The 27,439-nt window shown below is 39.6% G+C and overlaps 2 protein-coding genes and 1 pseudogene across 5 annotated transcripts in view; 1 reads left to right on the forward strand and 2 right to left on the reverse strand.

Annotated features, from left to right (window-relative positions):
• The window catches only part of LOC106968327 (nephrocan-like), a 30,992-nt gene extending 21,852 nt beyond the window's left edge, over positions 1 to 9,140 (reverse strand). The window contains exons 1-3 of one of the 3 annotated variants that reach the window (XM_015064676.3): positions 9,016 to 9,140; positions 931 to 1,073; positions 87 to 374 (exon numbers count right to left, since the gene is read on the reverse strand). In XM_015064676.3, coding sequence (XP_014920162.1) covers positions 87 to 275 — 189 coding nt within the window. In that variant the 5' untranslated portion in view covers positions 276 to 374; positions 931 to 1,073; positions 9,016 to 9,140. Of the gene's footprint in view, positions 1 to 86; positions 375 to 930; positions 1,077 to 9,015 lie in introns of all 3 variants that reach the window. The other 2 variants (XM_027057013.2, XM_053222334.1) reach the window with 2 other exon arrangements.
• A 563-nt stretch (positions 9,141 to 9,703) lies between these two features.
• The window catches only part of GOPC (golgi associated PDZ and coiled-coil motif containing), a 38,868-nt gene continuing 21,132 nt past the window's right edge, over positions 9,704 to 27,439 (forward strand). For both annotated transcript variants that reach the window (XM_015064677.3, XM_027057015.2), the window contains exon 1: positions 9,704 to 10,177. In XM_015064677.3, coding sequence (XP_014920163.3) covers positions 9,890 to 10,177 — 288 coding nt within the window. In that variant the 5' untranslated portion in view covers positions 9,704 to 9,889. The remainder of the gene's footprint in view (positions 10,178 to 27,439) is intronic.
• LOC106968329 (glyceraldehyde-3-phosphate dehydrogenase-like) lies at positions 24,720 to 26,629 on the reverse strand (annotated as a pseudogene).

Genomic DNA, 27,439 nt, shown 5'->3' on the forward strand with positions numbered 1-27,439 from the left:
TTAAATTAAACATCAACAGCCCCACACTTGCCCCTCACCCTGCCTCAAAAAATAAAATTGCAGCAACTTGACTGTAGAATGGTTACCTGAAGGTGTTGAATTTTGCTGTGGCTAATGTAGAGCTTCTTGGTGGTGGAAGGAAGGCCTGACGGTACCTCTGTTAGCCTGTAGCATTGTACCGAGTGCACTGAATCGCAGCTACATCTCCCAGGACAGTTAGGATGGAAACCAGAGGTAAGAGAGAGCAAAGCAAGGAAGGCATAAAGCAGATGCATCTTCCAAAACAGGGCCTCTCAGGCAGCAGCCAAGTGTTTAGATGATGTCTCACTCTTTATACCATGAAATCTGATCATAGAATCTTATGAATGTGTGCTCTGTCAATGTAAGGAGACAGGGAAGAAAAAATTCCAATTTTGTCTGGGTTAAAATGTTAGCAACCACTACAAAGGGCTTAAACATTGATAAGCTGCCTTAATATTTGTAGGTGAGCAAACCCCTCTGTTATTTATGGCTTGGAAGGCTAATCTGCAAACACGTCTATTATCTGTAGTTTCCTTGTTTTGTTAAATGTGACACTAGGGAATTAGTGGGGAAAGACAAAGAGCTGTTTTATAGTGGGCTATAAACCTTTGGATTTTCTGTGACCCTATATTACAACGATTTTTGTAGGACTGCAACAGGCAGGTGTTTTCTTCTCCCATTAACTAGTATGGGAAAATGAGCAGGTTTTCTCTTTATTATTGTTGTTTCAGTAACATTTTATGGCTAGGGAAACAATGGGCTACCAAGAAGAGGGGTTTAGAGCCGGAGATAAATTGTTCAACTCATCTATCACTTGGTCCACTCAAATATCAAATTTGGACAATATTTTTGTCACTCAAAAATATTGTTGACTTGGATGAGAATAAAACATCAAAATGGGTCAGTTACCTTCATCTATTTGTAATAATGGAAGAAAAGGCCTCGAGTGTCTTCAGAGGAACTTGTGTGTTCTGAAACCTGACTGCAGAGGGAAGGCTTCATTTGTCCCAGGCACGCTTTTGTTGAGGCTCTTTTACTTGCTGTGCTCATCCCTGCTGAGGAATTTAAAAGCATTTTAAGCAAAAGATTATATAGAGAAGTTCTCTCCTCCCCAATGGAAGACCTGAATTTCCCTATGCTGGTTGGCCTGAGCCCATCGCTCCAAAGAAACCCTTTCTAATATTGAAAAGCTTTTCTGATGTCCCCTTCAACCTACCTCTCTGCTGCAGTTTTCATTTTGAAGCCAAAAGTTCCTTTGCTCTGATAATCTATTTCCAGAGTAAGTAAGGATTTCTGTATGCTTTTCCCAAAAGACTTTTCTACTCCTCTCTTTTGATTTTTTTTAAGTCCTCTTTTCTTTTACTATCTGAGATAAGGAATGATAAGGGATTTCTTTTCTATCAATATTCTGATTTTCAACAAACTTTATTACTAATTTCTCAACAAGAGAATTATTTTTTTTTAATTTTTAGAATTTTCAGATAAGAAAGTAATGTTCAAGAAAAGAAAATTTGGAAAAAAAAGAGCAAGGAGGGGAAAAAAAAAATCAGTGTTAGTCTTGTCCCCAAATCAAACACTTTCTGGTTTCTTTTCTCTGCCTAGGCTTTGAAAAAGCCAAGAGAAATACTCATGGAACACTTTTTTTTTCTTCTGTGTTAATTCATAGTTAATTAAAATGGAGAGAGTAAATTCATAGTTAATTAAAATGAAATGTCTACAAAATCCTTTGGTGTCATCTGCCATTAGAGGCAGCTAATTTTTCTGTTAAGCAGCATAGCGATGGATTTCATTTTCTACCCTCTGTTGGTCACTGCAGTATACCCTTTTCTTTGAGCCCTGAAATTACACTGTATAATATTTTTTTTCTTCCCTGGTATTTCTATAGCTTTCCTGTAATGCCGACATTATCTCTAAAATGTTACTATTTTAATATAGTAAATAGTTTTATTTTATTATTTTATTTTTTTATTTTATCAATTGTAAACCTACTTATATACTTTATATTCTGTACCTTTTATTATTATATTTTTCATATTATTTTATAGTTTCCATAAACATAAATTTTAATGTCTAATAGACTTTCAAGAGTATTGTCCAGATTTGATTAACTACTAAGTGTTGGAGTTTTAAGTTGTTTCCTGGTTTTAATATTACAAATATAAATAGTTGTGATCATAAAAAGTTGAAAATGTTTTGAAGAATAAAAGCTCTATTTTTTCCCCTAGACCACACCTATTTAGAGTTAAGCTGAGAAGTCTTTTTTTTTTTCCAGGTAGAAGGCAAAGTCTTATTGATACCATAAACTGCAGAGAAAGTATAGTACAAAGGTACAGCCTGGGTGCTTGAAGGACATGCATGTCTTCTTGTACCTGCTGTGGAGGCAAGAGTCCCCTCTGCAGTCATGCTGTGCTAAGCCGCAGCCACAAAACAGCCATCACTGGTCAGCTTCTGGCATACTTTCTGCTGACTTTTGGAATTTTCACATGTTGACTAAGGGCCCTGAGTGTAAAATTCCCTAGATTGAGTTTTTAGGTCTTGAGTTTATGGGTTCCTAAGGCTAAGTGTGAGACAGACTGTTCTTTTCTCTGAAAAGATTTAACACCTTATCTCATCATTATTGCTTGGCTTCTTTGGGCGAGAAGAAACCTAATAAAGAAGCATGGGTGCCTTTCTCAAGAATGGAAACTCAAATGACTCACCCAGCAACTGTTCAAAATACACCCCAGGATCTAGGTTTAATCTTTCAGCACAAGGAGGATTGCAATCTCAAGGAATATGCTTTGCATTTGAATTTGGATTGAATTAGATTTATGTCTTTGTTTAGATTCTCAAGCCAGGATCCTCCTTGACTTGCTTTCTTATTTTCTTTATCTTTATGCCCCCTCCTCGCCTCCCTTCCTTTCTTCCTTTCTATAACCCAGGGGTTCTCAACCAGGGGCAGTTTGGCAATGTCTGAAGACATTTTTTATGACAATAAATGGTGATAATGGTCAGGAGAGGATAGGCAGTGTTATAAGCATCTAGAGAGTAATGGTGAGGGATACTACTAAACACTCTACAACGTAAAGGACTGCCCCACAAGAAAGAAGTCTCTAGTCCAAAATGTCAATAGTGCCTTGTCAGGAAACCCCACAATAAATACAAACATGTGTCTCAATGCAATGGATATTGGCCTTCCTTGGTTTATTAAAAGCAAAGGTCTAGTTCCCATTGTAGACAGGAAACTGAATTCCAGAGAAGAAGCTGACTAACCCAAGATCTTCCTGACTTGGGTCTGTAAGCACTGGCTTGTGATTCCTATTATAAAACTGATCAGCCAAAAGTGAGACAGAAGCTTTAATTTATGAAAATCTCCTTTTGAGGTAAAAGAAATTTTAAAGACTCAAAAAATTATGAATATGATTCTTTTTAACTTTTATTTCCTTTTTGAAAATGTTGCAGAAAAAGTGTAACTTTGAAGTAAGACAAAAAAATACTTTTTCTACTGCTTACCTCTCTAAATCTTAATGTTTTCTTCTATACGTGTAGATAAAATGTGAGGAAATAATGTCCACTCTACAGAAAGGAATAGATGACATGAGCGCATGTCAAGTCTATGGGTGAAAAGGGAGTCTCAATACATGATAGTTGTATTGGTTTGGATTATTAGTTACAAGCAATGAAAAAAAAAATCTGGCTAATTTAAGCAGAAGAGGAATTATTGAAAATTGGGTAGCACACAGAATTGTGAAAACCTACAGAACCAGATTTGGAAATGGCAAGAATAAAAGCAAGCCTTTGTAGCCAGAATCACAGGCAAAATCACACTTCAGTCTGGTGTCACCACAGAACATGGATACCCTGGCCTGCACCACTGAACCAGAAATTGTGTGCCACTTACTGGCCCCGCTACTACTCAAAAAGGATGTTGCTACCCCCACTCCCATCTCTCCTCCCTACTAGTTAGAATTATCCCAAGCTTGCCTTACTGTCTCCAAGGTAAAAATTCCAGGTGGATTATTTTGGTTAGCTGACCCTAGATCATATGCCTGTGCTCCCGCTGTCAAGAGTTGGGGAGTGGGCTTGTCTGACATTTTCAGTCCATTATGGGAAGAAGACTCAGTTTATCATATTTAAGTTACGTAAGGTAGGGAATTCCCTAAATAGAGGAGGGGAGGCTTAAATATGGGCAGTCCTGCATTTATAGTGACAAATATCCACTATAAAAATTTTTTCATCCCCACTCCCTCTGCTTACCATGGCCACAAAAGCCAAATGAACTTTGAGTGAGTTACAGTCAAAATGGGGCCAAATTCTTTGTCCAACAATGCTTGTGACTTGGCTTTTGTGTAATTGTTTCCCCACATTTTTCTGACTTGTTTCTTTGAAAGACTGTGAAAACTCTAAAAAAGATACTTAAAGGTATTCTTATAGTTTTAATCTAAGTGCAAAAAAAAAAAAAAGATAACTAATGTTTAACAGTGTTCAGAATGCAATTGTTTGGGGCCCCTTGTGGAATTAATCTACAAGAAACATAAATGACAGGGGCTGATGAGGGGGAAGTCTGTGTTTGATCTGTAAAGTCTGACAATCTGAGAAATAAACAGTGACTTGACAGTGATGAAAGAGGAAGCATCAATGATTAGTAAACTCTGATACCATTGTTGCTAAATGGTGGTTTTAGATAATGCTGAATCAAACCTGGAGTTGTGGGAAAGGGTAAATAAAGAATGTAAATCAGGTAACAGTGGAAAAGCAGTTGTAGTTGGTCGTTGAGAGTGTAAGGAAAAAACAGTGATAGAGATTTTGAAAATTGCTTTTTGTTATGTTTTGTCTTTTTTTTTTTTAAGCTTATTTATACTGAGAGTGACAGAGATGGTGCAAGTGGGAGAAGGGCAGAGAGAGACAGAGGGAGACAGAGAATGAGAGGCAGGCTCTGAGCTGCCAGCTCAGAGCACAATGCAGGGCTCGAACCCATGAAAACATGAGATCATGACCTGAGCTGGAACCAAGAGTCGTATGCTTAACCAACTAAGCCACCCAGGTGCCCCATTATGTTTTGTCTTTAGGTTTGGGTACACCAAACAAAAATGTAGTAGGTCTTAAATTTTAACTATGGAATAGGTAAAATAAAATAACTCTCAAAGCTTAAATTATACTGGATTTATTATTAGTCAAGTCAACCAGATTATTGTTAAATAAACATTTCTCTTTAGGTTGGGAAAAAATATTCCTTAGATTTTAAAGGTTGACATGTATTTTGTAGATATTCCTAACTCTTGAGCTATGAAACATTAAACATTATAAAAAATGTTTAGCTATGCTCTCCGGCAGGTATCAAAGGTATGTTTTGAAAAGTGACAGTTTTTAGATTTCTAAGTAGACTGTTGTAATATTTTAAATATTAAACTGATTCCACAAATACTTACATCATTTCTACCATGTTCTATGTTCTGTGTTAGGACCTGGCATTCAAAGATTAAGTAATATATGGTTATTGCTGCAAGGAGCTCACGGTCTGAGGGGCTCCAAAAAATATGGTCAGCGCTGTAGCAGGTATTTGCAGGAAACTAAATGGTGATGGTAGCCATAGCTCCACATGAGAAGAAAAAAGGAAGTTTTCCTGAAAGAGGTGTCTGAGCTAATCTTTAATCACTGCATTAAAATTCCCGGTTTTAAGAAGAAGGCTTCTTAAAAGAAGTATGAGTATATAAAAGAAATGATCAGAAGGAGAATAAGGCTAAGAAATCACTTTGGGATGCCCAGATTTACTTCTTCAATATGAATATCTCAAATTTTCAAATTGGTAGTAAATACAAATAAATATAATTTAAATAATACATATGGACCTGATATTCCAAGACTTGATCTGCATTGCTCAAGTAAAATGGTAGTGGATGTTCCTTGGCTTTATTTATCACACAACTGTTTATAGTGACCCAACATCACTTAATTTGCCTTTTCTTTTTTCCTGGTGGGGTTACTAGAAAGTAAATGAAACATGTGAAGCATAGTACAGGGCCTGGCACATAGTAGAGATCAATAAATGGCAGTCTCTCTCTCCAATCCAAAGTGCATCATCTATGTCCATTCAATACAGTGCCTTTGCAATTAAAAGATGCTTTGATAAATGTCTGCTTAAGTACCAGTACTCACCAAAGAAATATTTAGCACCTTCTGTTTTTCCCCCGTTTCCTCAGTCCCCACCCTGTTTATTCTTAGTAATACCTTGTGGTAAAACTCTATAGGGATGAGTTCCTAAAACAAAACTATCACATTTAAGTTATATTAGAAATTTTTTAATCACATAAGCATGATTCATGAAACAGTTATCAGAAGTTTCTGCCAATGCAATTGCGAATAGAAGTATCAAGATTTTATCATCTTTAGGAAAATAAATCCCACAAGAATTGAGATTACATACAATTCCAAATTCTAGAGTAGGTCAAGATGAGGCAATTCAAAATTAATTAACTGATTAAGTCCATGGCGGGGGGAGGCAATAAAAGCAGACAAAGCACACTGGCAACAGATGGCAGCACTTGAATATCAAACCCTGCAACCCTGCTTTATACTGTAGGTTAAGTTGTGATTTGCAGAAATGCAAATCCCTGGTCTAAATGGGCAGAAGATAATTTCTACACAAAGGGCACCTCATGAACATTTGAAAGCGTCACATAGTACTAAGATAGCAAGCACACAGAGATACGGGCGGCTGCTACAAGTGTGATTACAAGAAGGGACAACATGAGATAGTAAGTCTTCTGAGACAGAGAGTGTGATTTGTTGGGAGTTGTAAAAGGTTGTAAACAGAAATGGAGCTGGGTTCTACAATCCTGAAAATGGTATTCACCAAGGATCAGAGCACTGGAAACTAAAAACACTCAAAATGCATTTCAGCTGTGCCCTCACAGTATAGTAGGAAGTTGAAGGATGTTCCTTTTTTAAAGAAATTAATTTTATTTCGAGTGTCGTCCATGCAAGCTAAAGAGAGTAATGACAGAACGTGAGTATTGTAGGGGTGCCTGGGTGGCTCAGTCGATTAAGCGTCCGACTTCAGCTCAGGTCATGATCTCGAGGTCAGTGAGTGTAAGCCCCATATCAGGCTCTGTGCTGATAGCTCAGAGCCTGGAGCCTGCTTTGGATTCTATGTCTCCCTCTATCTCTGCCCCTCCCCCCACTCACACTCTGCTCTCTCTCTCTCTCTCTCTCAAAAATAAACATTAAAAATTTTTTTAAATCTTTAAAAAAAGGAAATGACTTTTTTGGTAATATTTATTACATATCAATGGATTTGTTTATGGCTTAAAACTGGGAATAAATTATTTTTTTAGAAAAACTTTTGGATTGGGGTGCCTGGGTGGCTCAGTTGGTTAAGCCTCAGACTTTGGCTCAGGTCATGATCTCATGGTTCATGAGTTCAAGCCCCACATCAGGGGGTTTTGTGCTGATAGCTCAGAGCCTGGGGCCTGCTTCGGATTCTGTCTCATTCTCTCCCTGCCCCTCCCCCTCTTGTGCTCTGTCTCTGTCTCTCAAAAATAAATGTAAAATAATTAAAAACATTTTTTTAAAAAGAAAAACTTTTGGACTGATTTGCCAATTTATTATGCCGGTAACCTATACAAAAAGAAATGGATTTCTTCATCCCTCTATATTTCCTGGTTAATAGGTTAAGACTTTGGAGAAAGACACCTAGATTGAAATCTCACCTCATTTGAGTTTTAGCTGTTTGACTTTACACCAAGATACTTTAGCTCTTTGTGAATTATCTATTAAAAAGTGGTAATAGGTGCACCTGGGTGGCTCAGTCTGTTAAGCGTCCAACTTCAGCTCAGGTCACGATCTAACGGTCCGTGAGTTCGAGCCCCACGTTGGGCTCTGGGTTGATGGCTCAGAGCCTGGAGCCTGCTTCCAATTCTGTGTCTCCCTCTCTCTCTGCCCGCCCCCCCCCCCTTCATGCTCTGTCTCTGTCTCAAAAATAAATAAACGTTAAAAAAAAATTTTTTTTAAAGTGGTAATAGCTACCTCTTATGATTTTGTGAGGGTCAAAAAATTAAAGTAAATAGCACAGGGCTTTACACATGGTATGTTTTCAACAACTGAAAGCTGTTCTTAATGTGATTCCATGTATGTTCACCCTTCCAGTTCTAAATTATTTACTTCAAATTCCTTAAAATGCATTGCTAACTATAATACATACAGAGAAAGGGGCTGGGGCCTTGGTAACTGTAGTAATGATGTTCTTACAAATACTGCATATGAAAATAAAGTTAATTTGGAAGGGAATGAGGAAAGACGAATATTTTAGGTTTATGTTATTTATTGTGTATTAAAACCTATGTGAAGGTGCCTATTTAAGTTCAAGGCAAAGATCTCATAGTTTTGCTTAACTAAGTTCGCTGAAGCCAAAGGACTTATCGATGGCAGCTAGCCTGCCCTGCACTATCCAGAGAGCAAACTAGAGCTAAGCTTTCTTACTCCTCGATGGCATTGCGTTGGCGAGAGGTACACGGGGCAGGCTTTGGTGGTGATCAATTGGAAGAGTCTGTTCCAGATCACAGGAGTCTGGGGTGGGCTAGTAAAGTATTCCCTTACGCAATGCAAAATTCTCACCAGCCTAACCCAATATCTGATTTCTCCTTTCTTAAGACTGGGCTAGTCTAGAAGTGGAAAGGAGTTGGGCGCAAATAGGGCTAATGGTAAAGGGCAGTTTGTCAACACTCCCAAAGGTACTACAAAATTCAAATCGAAGTAGTAGCTATTAGGATTAGACTCACTAGCCTACGAGCTCGGCTTGCGTGAGGCTCGTCTCGTTTTCGTGTCCCCAGTGCCTCAACAGGGCTCTGCATTCAATATATTTATGAATATATGTATCTTCATAATTTTGTTTTTATGAAAGGTCACTGTGGGAACACCGTAGTTGTTGAGATAAGTACTTTTAAAAATAGTTTCTTTGGAAACGTATGACCTGGAGGCTAATAATCAGGATGAAGGCACTGAAGTTAAGCATCTTACCTCAGTACTGAGCGAAGTAAACTTTAGACACTAAGGCTTCAAGGTTAAAGAACACAACTAAACAGGACAGCTAATATGACAGGGTGCAAGATTCGAACTCAGGGCTGCCTATTAAAGGCAAGACAAAAGGTCCCGTGTGAATTCAGCAAAACCCGGGCGGCCGCTGTCCTTCAAGTCGCCGCTCCAAGCAGTTCTCACTCAGAGTTGAGGGCCTGGTTTAGCAAAAAGAGCCCGTATGTCCACCCACCTCACCCTCTACAGGAACCGTAACGAAAGGTAAAACGTGGCCCTTGCGCATGCTTACACCGCCCGTCCTCACATTCCCTTCCCCGCCCTGGACGTCGCCGCAGCAACTGTCCCGGAGGTCTTTAGAACGGCTCCCGCCCACCGTGAAGTCAAGCGGGCGGAAACTGTTCGTCTCTGCGACGTGGACACCGTTCTCCTCCGGCCTTTCCAACTTGGAAGCCAACACGATGCGTGCCTGTTTCTCGGGAATTCAAGCTAGAGTTTGCCAGTTGTCAATATGGCCGCTGACGGGCAGGTCCCAAGTAGAGGCTTTTCATAGGCCAAGGTCTCATCCTAGCCCCGCCCACTTCGCCCCTCCAGGCTGCGTCGGCCTAAGTCTTCGCTACGCATGCGCAGCGGGGGCGGGCCGGGAGGTGGGACGGCCGGATTCTTCCGTGTGCCACCGCCGCCGCCTCAGCTTCACTGCTCTTGCCACTCAGGGGTGCATTGCCGGCGTTAGCCGCGCGAGGGGAAGGGAGGGGACCGACGGAGCGTGTGTGCGCGGGGGTCCCCGCAGTCCCAGCAGTTCCTCTCGCGCGGGGTGGGCGGCGGGGGTCAGCAGCAGTCGGGGGAGGCCCTAGACGGCGCCATGTCGGCGGGCGGCCCGTGCCCGGCAGGAGCCGGAGGGGGCCCCGGGGGCGCCTCCTGCGCGGTGGGGGTCTCCCCCGGCGGGGTATCCATGTTCCGATGGCTGGAGGTGCTGGAGAAGGAGTTCGACAAGGCCTTCGTGGATGTGGATCTGCTCCTGGGTGAGATCGATCCGGACCAGGCGGACATCACTTATGAGGGGCGACAGAAGATGACCAGCCTGAGTTCCTGCTTTGCGCAGCTTTGCCATAAAGCCCAGACTGTGTCCCAAATTAACCACAAGCTGGAGGTGAGCTGTGGGCCCTGGAGGAGGTGGCATTCAGCCCTAGGCATCAGATCCCATTTAACGCACTGGTGAAACGACCCTAGAAAACTACCTACCAGGGCACCTGGGCTCAGATGCGACAGGAGAGTCCGTGTGTATATGTGTAAAGCAAAGGAGTGAGGTGAGGTTGGAGTAGGAAAAGGGGGTGTAGATCGACGTGTGGGTGTCCTGGAGTCCTGTCACCCACCTTCCTAGTATTTCTATGCGGAGGAAACAGGAACTAGTTACTCCAGCCTACTTGTACATGTGTCATTAATAAACCTAAGATTTAAGCTCAAAGATTGTCAGAATACCTTAGCCCACCTTTCAACATTTGAGTTCTCTTATATCGATTTTGACATTGACAAACTAGGTTTGTATATCACCAGACTGATACAGTGTTGATGGTTTTTTTAACTATTTCAGACCATCGTGTCTTGTTTCACACAGACATACTATTCCCTGAATGCATGAACTATTTAGGGGAATTCTATCGAAGCTCTTAGGAAAATTTAGTGGGATAAACAGGATAGTATCAGTGTCCTTCTTGGTTTATAGTTGGTCTTTAAATTACAGGCAGATACCGCAAGAGTTGTCTACAGTTTTTCAAAAGACTTATAACATTGAGTGAAGTTTTGTTTGTCCTTTACTATATTTCCCAAAGTCTGGATTTATTTGTGAGAGTATGTGAAGAACGATCATTTGCTTTAGTCTCTAATCTTGTGTGTGGGTGTGGGTGGAGTGGAGTAGTGGTGGTTCCAAAAAAACCCAAAAACCTACCACGTTGTGCAGAAAGTTAAATTAATGCATTATTACAATATTTAGAAACATGGCACGTTGACATTATTACATAAAGAGCTTTTTCTAACTAGATAATTTAACAGAATGGGTCTTTCATTTTAAAGTACATAAAAATAGGATAATCAGAGATGTGCAAAGCTCTTTGAACATGAAGTTACCCCGGAAAGCATCATTGCTGTCAGTTACAATGATTGAGAGTGCCCCTTAGATCCAAATCAATATGAATATCAGGTATGTATCCTCTCCTTGATTAGTGGTTAGCAGTCTTCCTCTTTCCTGTCAGCCACAGAAAAGGTGGTCTAATTCACCTGTGATTAGCACAGATGCAAATCAGAGATTTTGTTTCTTCTCCACTGAAAGGACTGTTCATCTCTTCCATCCTTTTTGAAGAGTTTCCAATGGAAGTGCTGATGTGAAGCTAATCACGTCTTGTTCTAGGTATATGAAAATGATTTTTTATTTCTTGATTGCTGCTTACTTCTAGAAGGTAGTTAATTTTTCGGGTAGTAAAAATGCATTTAATGGATTTTAGAAATAGTGCTTTAGCTTTAAATAACAGAGCAAGAGTAGCTTTTGCCTCATGGGAACTTTCATATCATTTCCAACTGCAAGTACCTACTGAGGATAAACAGCTTTTAAAAAGTGAAACAATATCTAATTTTTTAAATGACCACAGGACTCTTTGAACAGTGATATTTTGATGTCGGATATAAAGTCTAATTTTGGAGAAAGGATGATTCTGTGAGTAGGATGTGGTACTCAGTCTTTTTCATCTTTAAATATTTTAGATGAGTATTCAGAGCTATAATAAATTATGTATATCCTTTTTCTCAGAAATTGTAATTACATATTCTGACTCCACATCCTGGCTTAGGAGGTGGCGTTATTTCTCAAAATAAGAAATGCTAGCCTGTCGTGATGTGAGCATGTTTCTTCAACATACTTTGAAACCCTTGACTTAAAGATCTTAGAAAATGGGGAAGGGACATTTTGTTTGTGTGTTTTTCTGTTACAGTTAACTTATCTATTTGTGGGTTAATCTTTCTACATTTAGCAGTTTTTACGGTTTTCATGGAACCGGTTGTGTGTTTTTGAGGAGAGAGGTTCGTTGTCAGCAATGCCTTTCAAAGCAGACCTGCTGTTGCATTATTTGCAGAATTTCAGAGGTTCATATACTGTTATTAATCTGAGATCTTGAAATCTTTAGAAAAGATTTCCATACTTTCTTGCCCTGTTTTATTTCTTAATAAGTGGATTGAATTACTTCTATTGTTTTAAGGATATGGGCATTAAGATTCAACATTTGAGGCCATTTATAGTGTGATATAACAGGTGTGCACCAAAGTTCAGTGTTTTTAGAGATTAATACCTTAAACTATATTACCATTATAAAACATTTTTATAATCAAGACACAGATACTTCCAGTGTAGGTAACTTATATTTAATTGGTCTTGAGTATCTTTCCAGATTGCTCTTTCTTCTGCCTTATTTATTGTGCCTTTAGGTAATACCATGTTTAATATCAGTATAGTAGTTAAAACAATTTTGCTGCAAAAAAAGTCAGAGGTTATATTTAAAATTAAATACTAAATGGTGTGCCTGGATGACTCAGTTGGTTGAGCCTCTTGATTTCGGCTCAAGTCATGATCCCAGGGCCGTGGGATCAAGTCCCCCAGTCTGCTTGAGATTCTCTCCCTGTCCTTCTCCCCCACTCACACACATGTGCATGGTCCCTCTGTGTGTGTGTGTGTCTCTCTCTCTCAAATAGAATTTAAAAAAGTAAAATAAAATAAAAAGTAAATATAAATGACGCCTGTGTGACTGCTGCTTGCCGTAGGGAGAGGGCTATATATAAGGGGAAGGGGAGGACAAAGAATATCAGAATATATTGAGATATTTCAGGTTATTCACCTCTCTCTTATACTTTCCACATGCATGAGAATTCCTGCTCTAGTGAGCCACTTGGTGACAGCTGTGCTGGAGTCACAGGTATTGATTGGGACAGTAGTAAGAGCAGTAGTAATAGTAATAGTTATAGTAGTGTGTTAGAGTAGTACAAAGATTGAGAACCAATACTTTAGAAAAACCCACCTGTCTATCTGGAAATGCAATTTTCTGCCTATTTACCCCTTCTCTAAAATAACAGCAAAACATGAGGCACCTGGGTGGCTCAGTTGGTTAAGCATCTGACTGGATCTCAGCTCAGGTCTTGATCTCAGGGTTGTGAGTTTGAGTCCCACATTGAGCTCCGTGCTGGGTATAGAGCCTACTTAAAAAAATAATAATAATAAAAATAAAATAACAGCAAAACAATGTACCTTCTGTCACATCTTCCTTTCCCTCCCCAACAATTGCTGAATCAGTATATCTTTTTTTTTTATTTAAAAAAAATTTTTTTTAATGTTTACTTATTTTTGAGAGAGAGAGAGAGAGTGAGCATGAGCAGGGGAGGGGCAGAGAGAGAGGGAGACACAGAATCGGAAGCAGGCTCCAGGCTCCAAGCGGTCAGCACAGGGCTTGAACTCAAGAACTGTGAGATCATGACCCGAGCCGAAGTCGGACACTCAACCAACTGAGCCACCCAGGCCCCCCTGAATCAGTATATCTTTTTAAAGTGATTTACTGTTCACAACCATCAGAAGAGAAACTTTTAGTTTAGAGCCATGTTTATGATGAACTGATGATGTACTGTCCTTTTACTGCTTTAACACTGTTCTGTTTTTAAACAAGTGGTAAGGCCATTTTGCAGCGTTGAACTTGAAGGTTAATATTGATTGACTGTGTATTTATTGAGGACTAATTCTGTGCCAGATGCTGTATTGGGTACTTGGGATACAATGGAGACCGAAATGGACATAGTTATTGCTGTTACAAGGTTTGAATTCTGTTGGGGAGTTAATTGGAATAATTATCACGTAAGTGTGAAATTCCAACTTTGATGAGTATTATGAAAGGTACATAGTGTAATGGGAGCTTGTTCTGGGGGATCAAGGAAGGCTTCCTTCTGGAAGTGGCCATTGAGTTAAGACATAAAGCATAAGTAGGAATTAGGCCAAGAGAAACAGGAATATCATTCAACATTCCAGTTGAGAGAACAGAAAGTGGAACACACTGTGATGGTCAAGTGCATAATGCACTTGAAGAACTGACAGAGAGTTGGTATGTGTTATAAGAGCAGATGGCCCAAGGAGTGAGATGCAAGATAAGTTTGAACAGGTAGTTAGGGACGATATCTACATGATTTTATAGGCCATGCAGTAGATTTGGGGGCTCTATCATACCAGTGGGAGATGTTTAAAACTGGATGGTGACCTCAGATAGGAGATTAGCATAGCTCACTGAGGCTAGGGTTAAGGAGAGAGTTTGGGATAATGACAAGAATGAATGCAGGAAATCCTTTAGAAGATTCTTATTTTGATCCATATGAGAGGATGATCGTGCAGGGTAGGATAGTGAGATGGAGGTGACAGAACAAGAGAGACTTGGGAGGTAAAAATAAAGTCTAGAAATGGATTGGAATGGAGAGATGAGGGAATTTAGGATGACTCCAAGATGTCAGTTGGCTGAATAGATAGATGGACATGAGTTATTATTAACAATAGTTATGTTGCTAACCTTACTGATCAGTTAATATTGGTCAGGCTCTGCTTTTAGTGTTTTGCATATATTCAGTCATGTAATTCTCACAACAGTTCTGTGTGATAGGTTTACTATTATTATTCCCATTTTACCAGGATTAAGTAAGGGGACCAAAGCTCTAGAACTAGAGAAACCAGTTTCTCCCAAAGCACATATTTATGCCTGGTGGGGGAAGGAGGAGGTAGAGAGAAAAGCAGGCAGAAAGAGTGAGTGTGGCTGGATAGGTAGCAGGAAGGAGGCGTGTAGAATTCCAGGGGGGTATTGCATGGATAAACCAATAAATGTGTATAAGCCAATGAGAAGCATCTAGTTGAGAGGGAAGCTGAATATTCTAGCAAAAGAGAAGGGTAAGTAGTAGTAGTAAGATTTCTGAATGAAGAGGAGATCTAAGATACATGTAGAGAGAATGGCCTCACATTGAAAGGCCAGCTGTTACACTTGGAGGGAGAGGGAGACTGTGAGAGCAGGAGGTGGGAGGCTGAGAGTGTTTGTCTGATGGCTTCTTTGTTCTCTGTGAAATTGGAGCTGGGGACAACTGCTGAAAGTGGGTGAGAGTAAGAGCTTGGAGAGAGTGAAAAGATTTGAAATAGTTATGGAAGAGTGGAAGAACCAGTTGGCCAGAGAAATAGAGGGACCGCCAGGCAATGTTGGAGACTTATTTGGAGTTAGTTATCATAAATTCATGATACAGCCAGTCTACCTTGTTGTGTGACTTTCTCCAACAATACTTGTTTAGTAACAAGCACAGTAATGTGAGTAATAATCCAGTGTTGTAGCAAGGAGTTTGCTATGTTGACAAGAGCATTATTGAAATGAAAATGGTAATGGGGATGAAGAAAAGGAATAACCTTCAATTAAAGAAGTAGAAACAGGATTTAATAATTATGTATGTGCAGAGGATGAGGACAAGGAGGGGTTAAGGATGCCACCACATTTCTGTTTGAGAAATGGATTAGGTGGTAGCTGTTTGAGTATAGTAGTCTCCCCCCAAATTCATATACACCCAGAACCTCAGAATGTGACCTTATTTGGAGATAAGGTCTTTGCAGATGTAATAATTCAAGGGTGGAAATAAGATCATAGCAGATTAGAGTGGACCCTAAATCCAATGAGATTGTCCTGATAAGAGACACTCAGGACACACAGAGACACGGAGAAGAAGGCTATATGGAGGAAGAATCAGAGATTGGGGTGACATGTCAACAGTCTTGAGAAATGCCCAGGATTGCTGTCAATCCTGATTGCTGTCAGAAGCTAGGAGACATGCATGGAACAGTTTCTCCTTCAGGGTATCCAGAAGGAAACAGGCCTGCCAATAGCTTGGTTTTGAGCTCTTGGCATCCTGAACTGTGAGAGAATAAATTTTTGTTCTTTTAAGCCACCAAGTTTGTAGTGATTTGTTATGACAGCCCTAGGAGACTTACACCATTTACTGAAGTAAAGAATCCAGGAGAAGGAGCAGGTTTGGCAGGAAAGATGAGTTGAGTTTAGGAGATTGTATGTAGTTAAGTTTCTTATCCTTTCTTGTATATTCCTAACATAGTCTCCTAATTGCTTCTTACCCCCTCCAAACCATCTTTTCATTTTCAAAATCATTCTTTTTTTTTTTAAGTATTTTTAAAAATGTTCATTTATTTTTGAGAGAGAGAGCACGCGTGTGAGTGGGGGGAAGGGCAGTGAGAGGGAGACAGCATCCCAAGCAGCTCTGTGCTGTCAGCGCAGAGCCAATCGTGGGACTCATTCTCACAAACTGTGAACTCACGACCTGAACTGAAATCAAGAGTGGACGCTCAAACGACTGAGCCACCCAGGTGCCCCTCACTGTCAGAGTCATTCTAAAATATTTCAGTTTAATTGTTCATATCAAAAAAGGGCAACTCTGATTCTGGTCACTCTTCTTTTACTTATACTTTTCTTTTACTAACTGGGTAAAATTCAAACTCTAGCATAGTGATCAATGCCCAGTGTGTCTGTCTTTATCTCTTGTCACCCCTTCTTAGCTCCTTTTGCCTCTCAGTAAAACTGGTCTATTTGCAGCTCTCTAAATAGGCCTCGCATGGCATCACTGCTTTAACATAGGCTTTTGTGTATAGTGCCTTCTCTGTCCCCTTTGTCTACAGTGTCAAACACCCACTCATCTTTCAAGATACCACTTACCTCACCATCTCTGTGAAGGCTTTCCTCACCCCATTTCTGTCTGCTCTATATAGGCAGAGCCGGTCATAACACCTTTAACTCACTTGGACTGTTAAATTTGTTACATTGTTCTGTCATTAGTGGCTGCCACATCTCTCTACCTCTGGAGGTAATCTCTTGGAGGGTCAAGACTATGTCTTAGGTGAAATAATATCAAGTGCTTTGTGGAAAGCTGACTTTAGGTGGGGGGAATATTATCTCTTTGTGAACTCATTTTGGTCTCTAGGAATGGGTTGGTAATTTTTTTCTCTATAGTGCTTTCAAACTTTATCGAGTAGTGAGCAATTCCTTTGAGTATGGATATCCAGTTGACGGATATGTGGATTATAGAATTGTTGTTTGGCCCCTTTTTAAAATTGGAAATTTGAAACTCACACATTAAATACCAACCTTTCTGCCCTATTTACATCCCTGTCTCACTTGCAAGGGATTTTCACTTCTCAGACCTTTCTCTACTCTATATATTAGCTGATCTCTTTAGTACTCAGGTAAATTTCTCCTTTCTGACTGACTTTTTCACTGCTTTTTTTTTTTTTAAGTTTTTATATAAATTCCAGGGAGTTAACATACAGTGGAATACTGGCTTCAGGTGTAGATGATAGTGATTCAGCACTTCCATACATCACCCAGACTTTCGTTTCCTTCTTTTTTTTCACTCCATTTTGAATTGGTACATCACACATGGCCTCTATAACAGTGCTTATGACACTCCCTGTCATAATTGGAAGTGTAATTTTGTCTCTTTTTACCAGACAGTGAAATTCTGAAGGGCAGAATCCATGTCTTACTCATCTTTTTTGTCTCCAGATCCTGGCACACAGTGTGTACTCAATAAATATTTATTTAAATGAATAAATTATTTGAAACACTTTTAGTGTTCTACCATGAATCCTCAAAGATTACCAGTAATCATTCTATAATACAAGTTTCACGAGGGCTGGGATGGTTTCTGTCTATATCCGTGGTATCTAACACAGTGTCCACTACATTGTTGAATGACTAAATCTGCAGGTTCATTTTTTCCCCTGGTATGTGATCCACAAGGATAGGATTTGTAAGTTAATATTTCATGGTATTCCATTTTAAGAAAAATTTGAAACTGTGACTAAAAGTAACATTAAACATTCATATTGTGTATGGACTTAGTGTACTTGTGACATTTCTAGAATATAGGGTAGCTTGATTCTCTTCACGCTACCTCCAGTTTGATCATAGAACCAACTGCGTTAACATGCAAATGGAAACAGGAAACATTTTATGTTGCTTGGAACTTCATTTTGAGCTTAACATCAAAGTAATTTAACTTTCAAAAATACATCACAGATTTATCTGTTTCTTTTTGAAAATCCTCCAGCCATAATTCATTCACTTTGTTTCCTGTATTATACACAGCTGCCCTTTTTTAAAACATAAATTTGATCATGTCATTTTGCTTAAAATGCCTCAATTATACTATGAGTAAAATTCAAACTTCTTATGGCTGTCAAGCTGTATGATCTGACCTCTGGATATCTCTTCAGTGACGTATCTTACCATTCTTTTCTCTTTTCTATATGGTGCAGCCACATGGGCCTCCCTTCACACTTCAAGACAACAAACTTTTGGTTTCAGGACCCCCTTCCACTCTACAAATTATGAAGTCCCCAAAATGTGGATTAGGTCTATAGGCATTTACTGTATTAGAAATTAAAACTGAGAAAACTTTAAATATTTCCTGTATCAGCTGAAAATAGTAACAGTAAGTCTATTATATGTTCATATAGATATCATTTTTAATGAGAAAATAACTTTCCAAAAAACAGCACTGTTTTACATTTAAGAATAATCTTTAAATATCTGGCTTACTAGAAGACAGCTGGATTCTTACATCTGCTTCTGCATTCAGACATTTGTGATATGAGGTGTGGGCTGTAGCCTAGAAAGTTTGACCTCACAGAGATATGTAGTTAGATAAGGGAGGAGTATCTTAATAACCTTTTCAGATAGTTGTGGATATTTTTCTTTGATATTAAAAGGTAATTTCTTGGGGCGCCTGGGTGGCTCAGTCAGTTAAGTGTCTGGCTCTTGGTTTCAACTCAGATCATGATCTCACAGCTCATGAGTTTGAGCCCTACTTCGGGCTCCACACTGACAGTGTGGAGCCTGCTTGGGATTCTCTCTCTTTTTCTCTCTGCCCCTCCCCTGCTTGTGCCCTCACTCTCTCTCAAAATAAATAAACTTTTTTTTTTTTTTAAAAAGGTAATTTCTTAAAGGTTAGTTACAATGTGGAGTCTGAAACTCTAATCAATGAAGTTTTCATCCACTGTTAAAGTAAAATACATTGGTCTATGTATGTAGTCATTGAATGGATCTCTTACTGAGTCCTGATGTTAACATTATGGATTGGTCATTTGAAAATACTGGTTTGCTGAGTTATGCAGATTTTCTAAATGTGGGTACACCTCATTGTACAATATTTAAAAAAAACACATTTGTTGGGGTGCCTGGGTGACTCAGTCAGTTAAGGGTCCGACTTTGACTCAGGTCATGATCTCATGGTTCCTGGGGTTGAGCCCTGTGTCAGGCTCTGTGCTCACCGCTCAGAATCTGGAACTACTTTGGGTTCTGTGTCTCCCTCTCTCTCTGCCTCTCCCCTGCTTGCTCTCTGTCTCAAAAATAAATAAACATTAAAAAAAATTTTTTTAAGTCATATTTGTTAATATCACCAGCCTCATCAGAAAATCCTTTAAGCGTTTGGAAGCTGTCAAGCTTCAATTTTTCCAGAATTCTAATTTTCATTTGAAAACACAAATTCTTACCATTGGCAATAATACTCTCAGTTGTTTGCCTTGAAGTAACAGATTCACTTAATCGTCAAGAATATGTCTACCAATAGTAACGTATTTGTTCTTCTTTCTTTTTTTTAAATTTTTAAAGTTTATTTATTTTTGAGAGAGAGAGACAAAACACGAGCAGGTGAGGAGCAGAGAGAGAGGGAGACACAGAATTTGAAACAGGCTCCAGGCTCCAAGCTGTCAGCACAGAGCCCCATGCAGGGCTCAGACTCACGAAAGGCGAGCTCATGACCTGAGCTCAAGTTGGACACTTAACCAACTGAGCCACCCAGGGATCCCTGTTCTTCTTTCAAGTAAAACTGGTGTTCCATGCAAACAGTTTGGTTTTGCAACTCAAGCAATTGCGTAAGTGCTTTTTCTTGGGACAACATGATTTGATATGCAGCATATATGCTTTATGCACACTTCCCATTTCATCACACAGAATATTAAAAGGAAGTACTCAAGGGTTGAGATTTTTAAAAATTTATAATTTTTTTTTTAAAGTTTACTTACTTTTGACAGAGACAGTGCGAGCATGAGCTGGGGAGGGGCAGAGAGAGAGGGAGACACAGAATCCCAAGCAGGCTCCAGGCTTCAAGCTGTCAGCACAGAGCCTGACGCGGGGCTGGAACTCACGAACTGTGAGATCATGACCTGGGCCGAAGTCGGACACTTAACTGACTGAGCCACCCAGGCGTCCCCCCAAAATTTATAATTTTTATTGCTTCATCACGGGCATTCTTAAATGAACTTTTTGTTCTTTAACTGCAAACACATTTTATTCATCATTGCTTTTGCACTTTCAGTACAAATGTCATCATGGTGAAAAAGGCAAATAATGCTTTATTAGTATTAAAATAGTTTTGACCTTGTGGATGCCCTGAAAAGGCCCCACAGGCCTGTGAGAATTGCCGCTCTGACAACAACTGGAACACTTCTCAGAAGAGTAAGTGTACTCTCCCACCCCACGAATCCCCTTCTTTTAGTTTCTTTCATAAAGCTTACACTTGGTAAGTATGTATTATATTACTTGCTTTGTAATGACCTTGGACAAGTTACCTGACTTCTCTGCACCTCAGTTTCCTTCTCTGTACAAAAAATGTGTCTCTCAGAGGATTATCATGAGGATTAAGACAATTAAAATATGAATATGTTCCAAAAAGTACCTGGCATATAATGCCATTAGTGCTGTTGTTACATATGCCACTCATTTTCTTCACAAGCCGCCTCCTGCCCAAGGCCACTGCACGCTTTGCAGGCCGGGATCACCATTTGTTTCACCTACCAGTGTCTCCCTAGAGCCCAGCCCGTGCCTGGCATGTGGGTGGTAGTTGATAAATACTTGCTGAATGAATGTAGTTTAGAAACAAAAACAAGTTTGCTGGTCTTAAACTGCAGAGCAGTTTGGAGAAGAATGATGACAGATGAAGTTAGTGGTCTTTTATGCTTGTATAGAGGAAGTTGGAGCGAATAGGCAGTTTTCTCACAGAACTTTTGTAAGCCAGATGTGCAGACTCTTTCAGGAGCTGACTTGTAATAAAGAGGAATATTATTTCCTATCTTGAGGGATGGCAGAGGTTTTTATATTTGACCTCTGAATATATTTTCTGTTTGGTCACAGTCTTTGTTTTAGAATCGGATCTGTTGTCTTTCTGTACTCTTGGGTGGTTGGAGCAATGCTAAGTACTTCAGGCACAGCGGGGAACAGGAAGGCAGAGGGAGATTCTTTATAAGAGGTATGGGTTAACTCAGATTAGGGCTGAGACGTTGTTCTGCTCTGTTGAAGGAGTAGAAGGAAAAAACGGAATGGATCAAAATGCTTTCATGAGTTGCATTTTCCCTGTGACTTTTTTTCACAGGAGAAAAGTCCCTGTGAAGAATGGCTCTGTTCTGCTTTTGCTGTCGCTCAGGATCCTATATGTATATAACAATTCCTATGATACTTTTTTTTTAAAAGTTTAGTTCCAGGAAAGAAGGAGTCTCACCAGATAAAATGGCATTGCTTCTTTTAATGAGTCAAGGAGAATTATATAAAGGTTTTCCTATTGATAGGAAACTCAGTATTAAATTTAATACACAATAAACTGTATTAAGGTGGATTTTTTTAGTGAAATCTTGCCATCTCTATATGTTTTTATTTTTATTTTTTGACTGTTTATTTTTGAGAGAGAGAAACAGGGAGAGAAAGAGAGAGCATGGGGGAAGGGCAGAGAGAGGAGGAACAGAGGATCCAAAGCAGGCTCCATGCTAACAGCAGCAAGCCGGATGTGGAGCTTGAACTCATGAACCGCGAGATTATGACCTGAGCCGAAGTCAGACACTTAACCAACTGAGCCACCCAGGCGCATTTTTTTTTTTTTTACATTTTTATTTTTTATTTTTTACATTTCTTTTATTTATCTTGTGAGCTTTACAGCCTTTCGGGAAATAGGTGGGTATAGATGATAAGTCTTAGATATTGACATTAAATGGTATAATTGCTAGAGATTTAAATTCTAATCTGTACTTTCATCCTAAACTGCATTTTCAAACATAAAAAAAACATACAGACTTTTAAAAGTATACTTGTTTCTTTTTAGTGAAGTGATTACCTTTTGTGCACATACTTTAAAACAGAAGGTATAGAAACATTTGTAGGTAAATTTGTAGGTGAGATTATATTTACTTTATCAGCAGCTTTCTGTGCTACAGTTCATTACAGGTCAACTGCTATTTGGGGTCAGCTATTTTTTTTGTAATTCTTAAACAATTTGGGGAATGTATGTTTTTGTGTGTATGCGTGTCTGTTCCTGCATGTGTGTCTATCTGTGCACACACATGAGTTCCACTGTTGGGCGCGGGGAAGGAGTTGCTAGCTAGATGAGGAATGTTCTGAGTCTCTTGCTTAAAGCCCTGTCTGAGGTCTGGGGATGTGATCTTATTTGGGGGGCCCTGGACTGCTTGGTCACCATGTCCCTATTACTGCCGGATTACAAAAGATGTCAGGAGGTCTGAGTTTTAATGCCATGCAATTTGTAATTTGGGGCCACTCAATATCTTTGAGCCTCAGTTTCCTCATGTGTGAAATAAAGATATTTTACCAGAGTTTGTTAGGTTCCTAGATTGGCCCTTTTAAAACGTTACTAAAAGAGCTGAATGATGTGCTGAAACGAATGACTGAGCTACATCCAAGTTCCCTGCCATACAACTTGATGTTTGCTAATTTCTTGTCTTAGTCTGATCCTCTCCCAAAGAGGTTTTTGAAGGGTGCTTAAGTTAAAGTAATTGTCATTTTTCTCCATAAGACTGTTAAATAAAAATTAGCTTATGTTTAGAAAGAAAAATGCAAGTGTTGTGTATTTTTAGCAGATAACATAGAGGATTAAGGCCTGGACAAAATGGAAACTCTGAACAAAAAATTCCTTTGGTTTTGGTGCTGCACAGTGGAATCTAGTAATAAAGGATTATTTTAGAAAGGAATTACCTTGTTGGAAAAGTTTGGATGTTTCGAAAGAGTATGAGATGAGAATAGAATAGTAATGGCTGCATTAAATACAAATAAGTGGTGATGATAATACTCCAGTGTTATTTAGATAGACTGCCTGTCTTTTTCATTTTGGGGAATAGTGCATTCCTACTTTGCAAAATATGCCTCAAATTTTCATCTATCTCCAGACTCCATTCCAGCTGGACCACATGCTAAGAATCACTGCTTTAGAAAATCTCACCAGTGGTTGATTTAAATGGCTTGGTTCACGTGAAGTGAAGGCCATACTCACTCACAAACTGTGAGATTGTGACTGGAGCCAAAATCGAGAGTCGCCCGTTCAACTGACTGAGCCACCCAGGTGCCCCTATGTTTGTTTGTTTTAATGTTTATGTATTTATTTTGAGAGAGAGAGAGAGAGAGAGAGAGAGGGAATGAGCTGGGGAGGGACAGAGAGAGAGAAAGAGAATCCCAAGCAGGCTCCCTGCAAACAGCACAGAGCCCCACAAAGGGCTCGATCTCACCATGAGATCATGACCTGAGCTGAATTAAGAGTTGGATGCTTAACTGACTGAGCCACCCAGGTGCCCCAAGGCTATGGTCTTAAGACCCAGAGACCCTCCTAGAATGAGATCATTTTTTCCTTACTGTGTAGGGGTAGAGTATCTTGATGATCAGCTTTTGTTTTATTTTTTCTCTAAATGAATCTCCCAAGATCAAGTGCAGGAAGGGGAAAAGATCGTATCCCAAATTAAGTCTGTATGTAACATAGTTTTTAACTATTTTGGTTTTGCTTTTTAAAATACTTTTGGGGGTGCCTGGGTGGCTCAGTCAATTGCGCATCAACTTTTGAATCCACTCAGGTTGTGATCCCAGCCAGGGTCGTGGGATCTAGCCCCGTGTGGGGCTCTGGGCTGCATGTGCAACCTGCTTAATATTCTCTCTGTCTCTCCTTCTGCCCCTCTCCCAGCTTGTGCACTCATGCTATCTCTCTAAGATAAAAATATTTTTAAAAAATAAAACATTTTTGGGATATCACTTGAAAATTTAAGTAAGAGTTGAAGGTTGAAATCACCTGTTTCCTTTAAACTTTGGCTCTTTACGAGTTACAGTGTGGCCAGGGTAAGACAGTGAGGTAAAAGATGCTTAGGCTTTTTCTATGGTCAGAACGATTTGGAGTCTATTACTTACTAGCTGTGTGATTCTGGTAAATTGCTTAAACTATGAGTTCCAGTTTCCTTAACTATTAAGAAAAAGTTGGAGTGTGGTAAGAATTGCAGATCATGTGTGGTGTGTATATATATATACCTGCCATATGGTATATAGATGCTTGCTTTGTGGTAGCTGTGAATATTGTTAGTAAGTTAAACATATGTATTGTCGCTATAGAAACAGTTTTTTTTTTTTCCTTATGACCAGCTGCTTGATAACACTTCCACTACCTTGTTCTGGGAGTAATTGGGTTCAAAGTGCTGTTTTGCTGCTGACCAGTGGGGTAGCCCTGGATATAAAAGCAACTTTGATTGGCCTTGGTTTCATTATGTAAATAGTAACTGTCATAATTGTAGTCTTTATGTTCTCTTTGAATTCTAAAATTTGGTGGTATTAGAAAGATAACCATTATATAAAATATGCACATTTCTAATTCTGACATAAAATTTATCAGTGACTAAGTTTTCTTAGCTAAAATGCTTATATCATGGACTAGAAAAGAGTTACGTAACTATTACAAAATTTAAAGAAAATTTGAAACACTTGTTTTAAAAATAAGATTGGCATTTAATTTAATTTTACCGTATTTATTTGTTTTGTTGGGAGGATACAGTGTACTTTATTGATGTGGATGACAAAGTGGGGCTCCCTAAGCCCCTCTTCTTCAGAGGGTCTAGGATGGAAACTGTGTCAAGGTCAAGAGGGGTCTCGTTGTGTTAGGGGATGATTTGTGGCAAGGACTCTCTAGCAGCTGAGGACTTCCCTCTCTCTCTTATGCTTTCAATGGGGCTGGTCCAGGGGACTCTTATTTCTTGGAGGCCATATGGAACATAAAATCTATTGCCTGGTTGCTATAGCCAAATTCATTGTCGTACCAGGAAATGAGTTTGATACAGTGGTCATTGAGGGCGGTGCCAGCGCAGGTATCAAAGGTGGAAGAGTGGGTATCACTGTTAAAGTTGCAGGAGACAGCCTGGTCCCCAGTGGAGCCCAGAATGCTCTTGAGGGGGACCTCTAATGCCTGCTTCACCATCTTCTTGATGTCATCATGTTTGGCAGCTTTCTTTAGGCAGCAGGTCTGGTGTCCATGGCTGACACATTGACGGTAGGGTCATGGAAGGCCAAACTAGTGAGTTTCCTGTTCAGCTCTTGGATGACTTTGCCCATATCCTTGGCTGTAGAAGCAGAGATGATGACCTGGGCAGCCCCTTAACCATCATGCCACAGCTTCCCATTGGGGCCACCTACAGTCTTCTGGGTGTCATTGATGGCCTGGACTGTGTCATTAGTATTTTCATGATTCCAAAGTTTTTGTGGATGATCTTGGCCGAAGGAGCTGAACAGTTGGTGGTACAGGAGGCATTGCTGACAATCTTGAAGGAGTTGTCATACTTCTCATGGTTCATGCCCATCACGGACATGGGGGTATCAGCAAAAGGGGTAGAGATGATGATCCTCTTGGCCCCACCCTCCAGTGAGCCATAGTCTTCTCCATGGTAGGGAAGAAACCAGTGGATTCTACAACATACTCAGCACCAGCATCTCCTTGTTTGATGCTGGAAGGATCTCCCTCCAGGAAGATGGAGATAGGCTTTCCACTGATGACAGGTTTTCTGTTTCCAGCCTTGACTGTGCCATTGAATTTGCCATGGGTGGAATCATACTGGAACATGTAGACCATGTATTTGAGGTCAGTGAAGGGGTCATTGATGTCAACAATATTAACTTTGCCAGAGTTAAAAGCCGCCCTGGTGACCAGGTGTCCTGTGTGGCCAAATCCATTTTCTCTGACCTTAACCATCCTTTCTCAGGGATCTGGCTGGCACTGCACAAGGAGATGTGACTGTCGGTTGAACAAGGAGGAACAGAGAAACTGGGCTTCAAATTTTAATATCTGCATGTTCTCCTTATAAAGAATTTTTTCTTACTTTTTAAGTTGAGCAACCTCTTGAGAAATTAACTGACTTAATGAAGAGTCCATATTTGTAATGGGCCATATTCAAAAAACCTGTGTACTACCCTGTTTTTGTTTTTTTTTTTCCCTTTTAGAATAAAATCATTAAAAAATATTTTTTTTAACGTTTATTCATCTTTGAGAGACAAAGACAGAGCATGAGCGAGGAAGGGGCAGAGAGAGAGAGACACAGAATCTGAAGCAGCCTCTAGGCTCTGAGCTGTCAGCACAGAGCCCGATGTGGGGCTTGAACTCATGAACCGTGAGATCATGACCTGAGCTGAAGTCAGAGGCTCAACCGACTGAGCCACTCAGGCACCCCTAAAATCATTTCTGACTTGAATATTGATCTGCTGAATTAATTAATGAATACCACTTATGCCTCTTCAATCTCTTAACTCCAGAAGTTTTACTCCATTGTTAATGATTCATGAGATATTTGATTTGAAAGGTAAATCATTGTGGGACTACCAGGCAGTGTATGCCTTTTGAAACATACAGTATATCCCTTGCCACAAAGATTTAATTAGTAAGTAAATATAATTAAACCTTTAAAGATTTTTTTTTTTTTTTTTTAATTTTTAAGTATTCTCTATACCCAACGTGGGGCTTGAATTTCTAACTCCAAGATCGAGAGTCCCATGTGTTACTGACTGAGCCAGCCAGGTGCCTCTAATTAAACCTTTAGATCTAACTTCCAGTTTATAGGAAATGTTAGGAATAGAGGAGTATATTATAATAAGGTAAATGCAGACTGAAAGTGAATGTAGTGAAAAAATAGGTGAGGGTTGTTATAGAGTAAATGACTTATGTTAAACCTTTTCTGCATATAGGTTCACTCTAGCATAAGTTTCATATTGCTTAAAAAGAGTGCATATTATTCAAATCTTTGTTTTCCTTTTATGGTTATCTTGTTTCAAACACTGTAAAGACCTGTAGGTTGTTTGTTTTGTTTTGACTAAGAAGAACTTTTTAGGCAAGACTTACTTGTACTTTAAAGGAGCAGTCTTCAAAATGTACTGAACATTGTCTGGTAAGAGGTGATTATAAATGTTTATAATTTTCTTTGGTGGGCATTTTTTTTGTTAAAGGGAAGAAGATCGGTAAGACATATTTATCATACATGTAAGGTTTTTTTTTCTACGTTTTTCAATTAGGAGTA

This window comes from Acinonyx jubatus, chromosome B2, assembly GCF_027475565.1.
Source record: "Acinonyx jubatus isolate Ajub_Pintada_27869175 chromosome B2, VMU_Ajub_asm_v1.0, whole genome shotgun sequence".
NCBI classification, from domain to species: Eukaryota; Metazoa; Chordata; class Mammalia; order Carnivora; family Felidae; genus Acinonyx; species Acinonyx jubatus.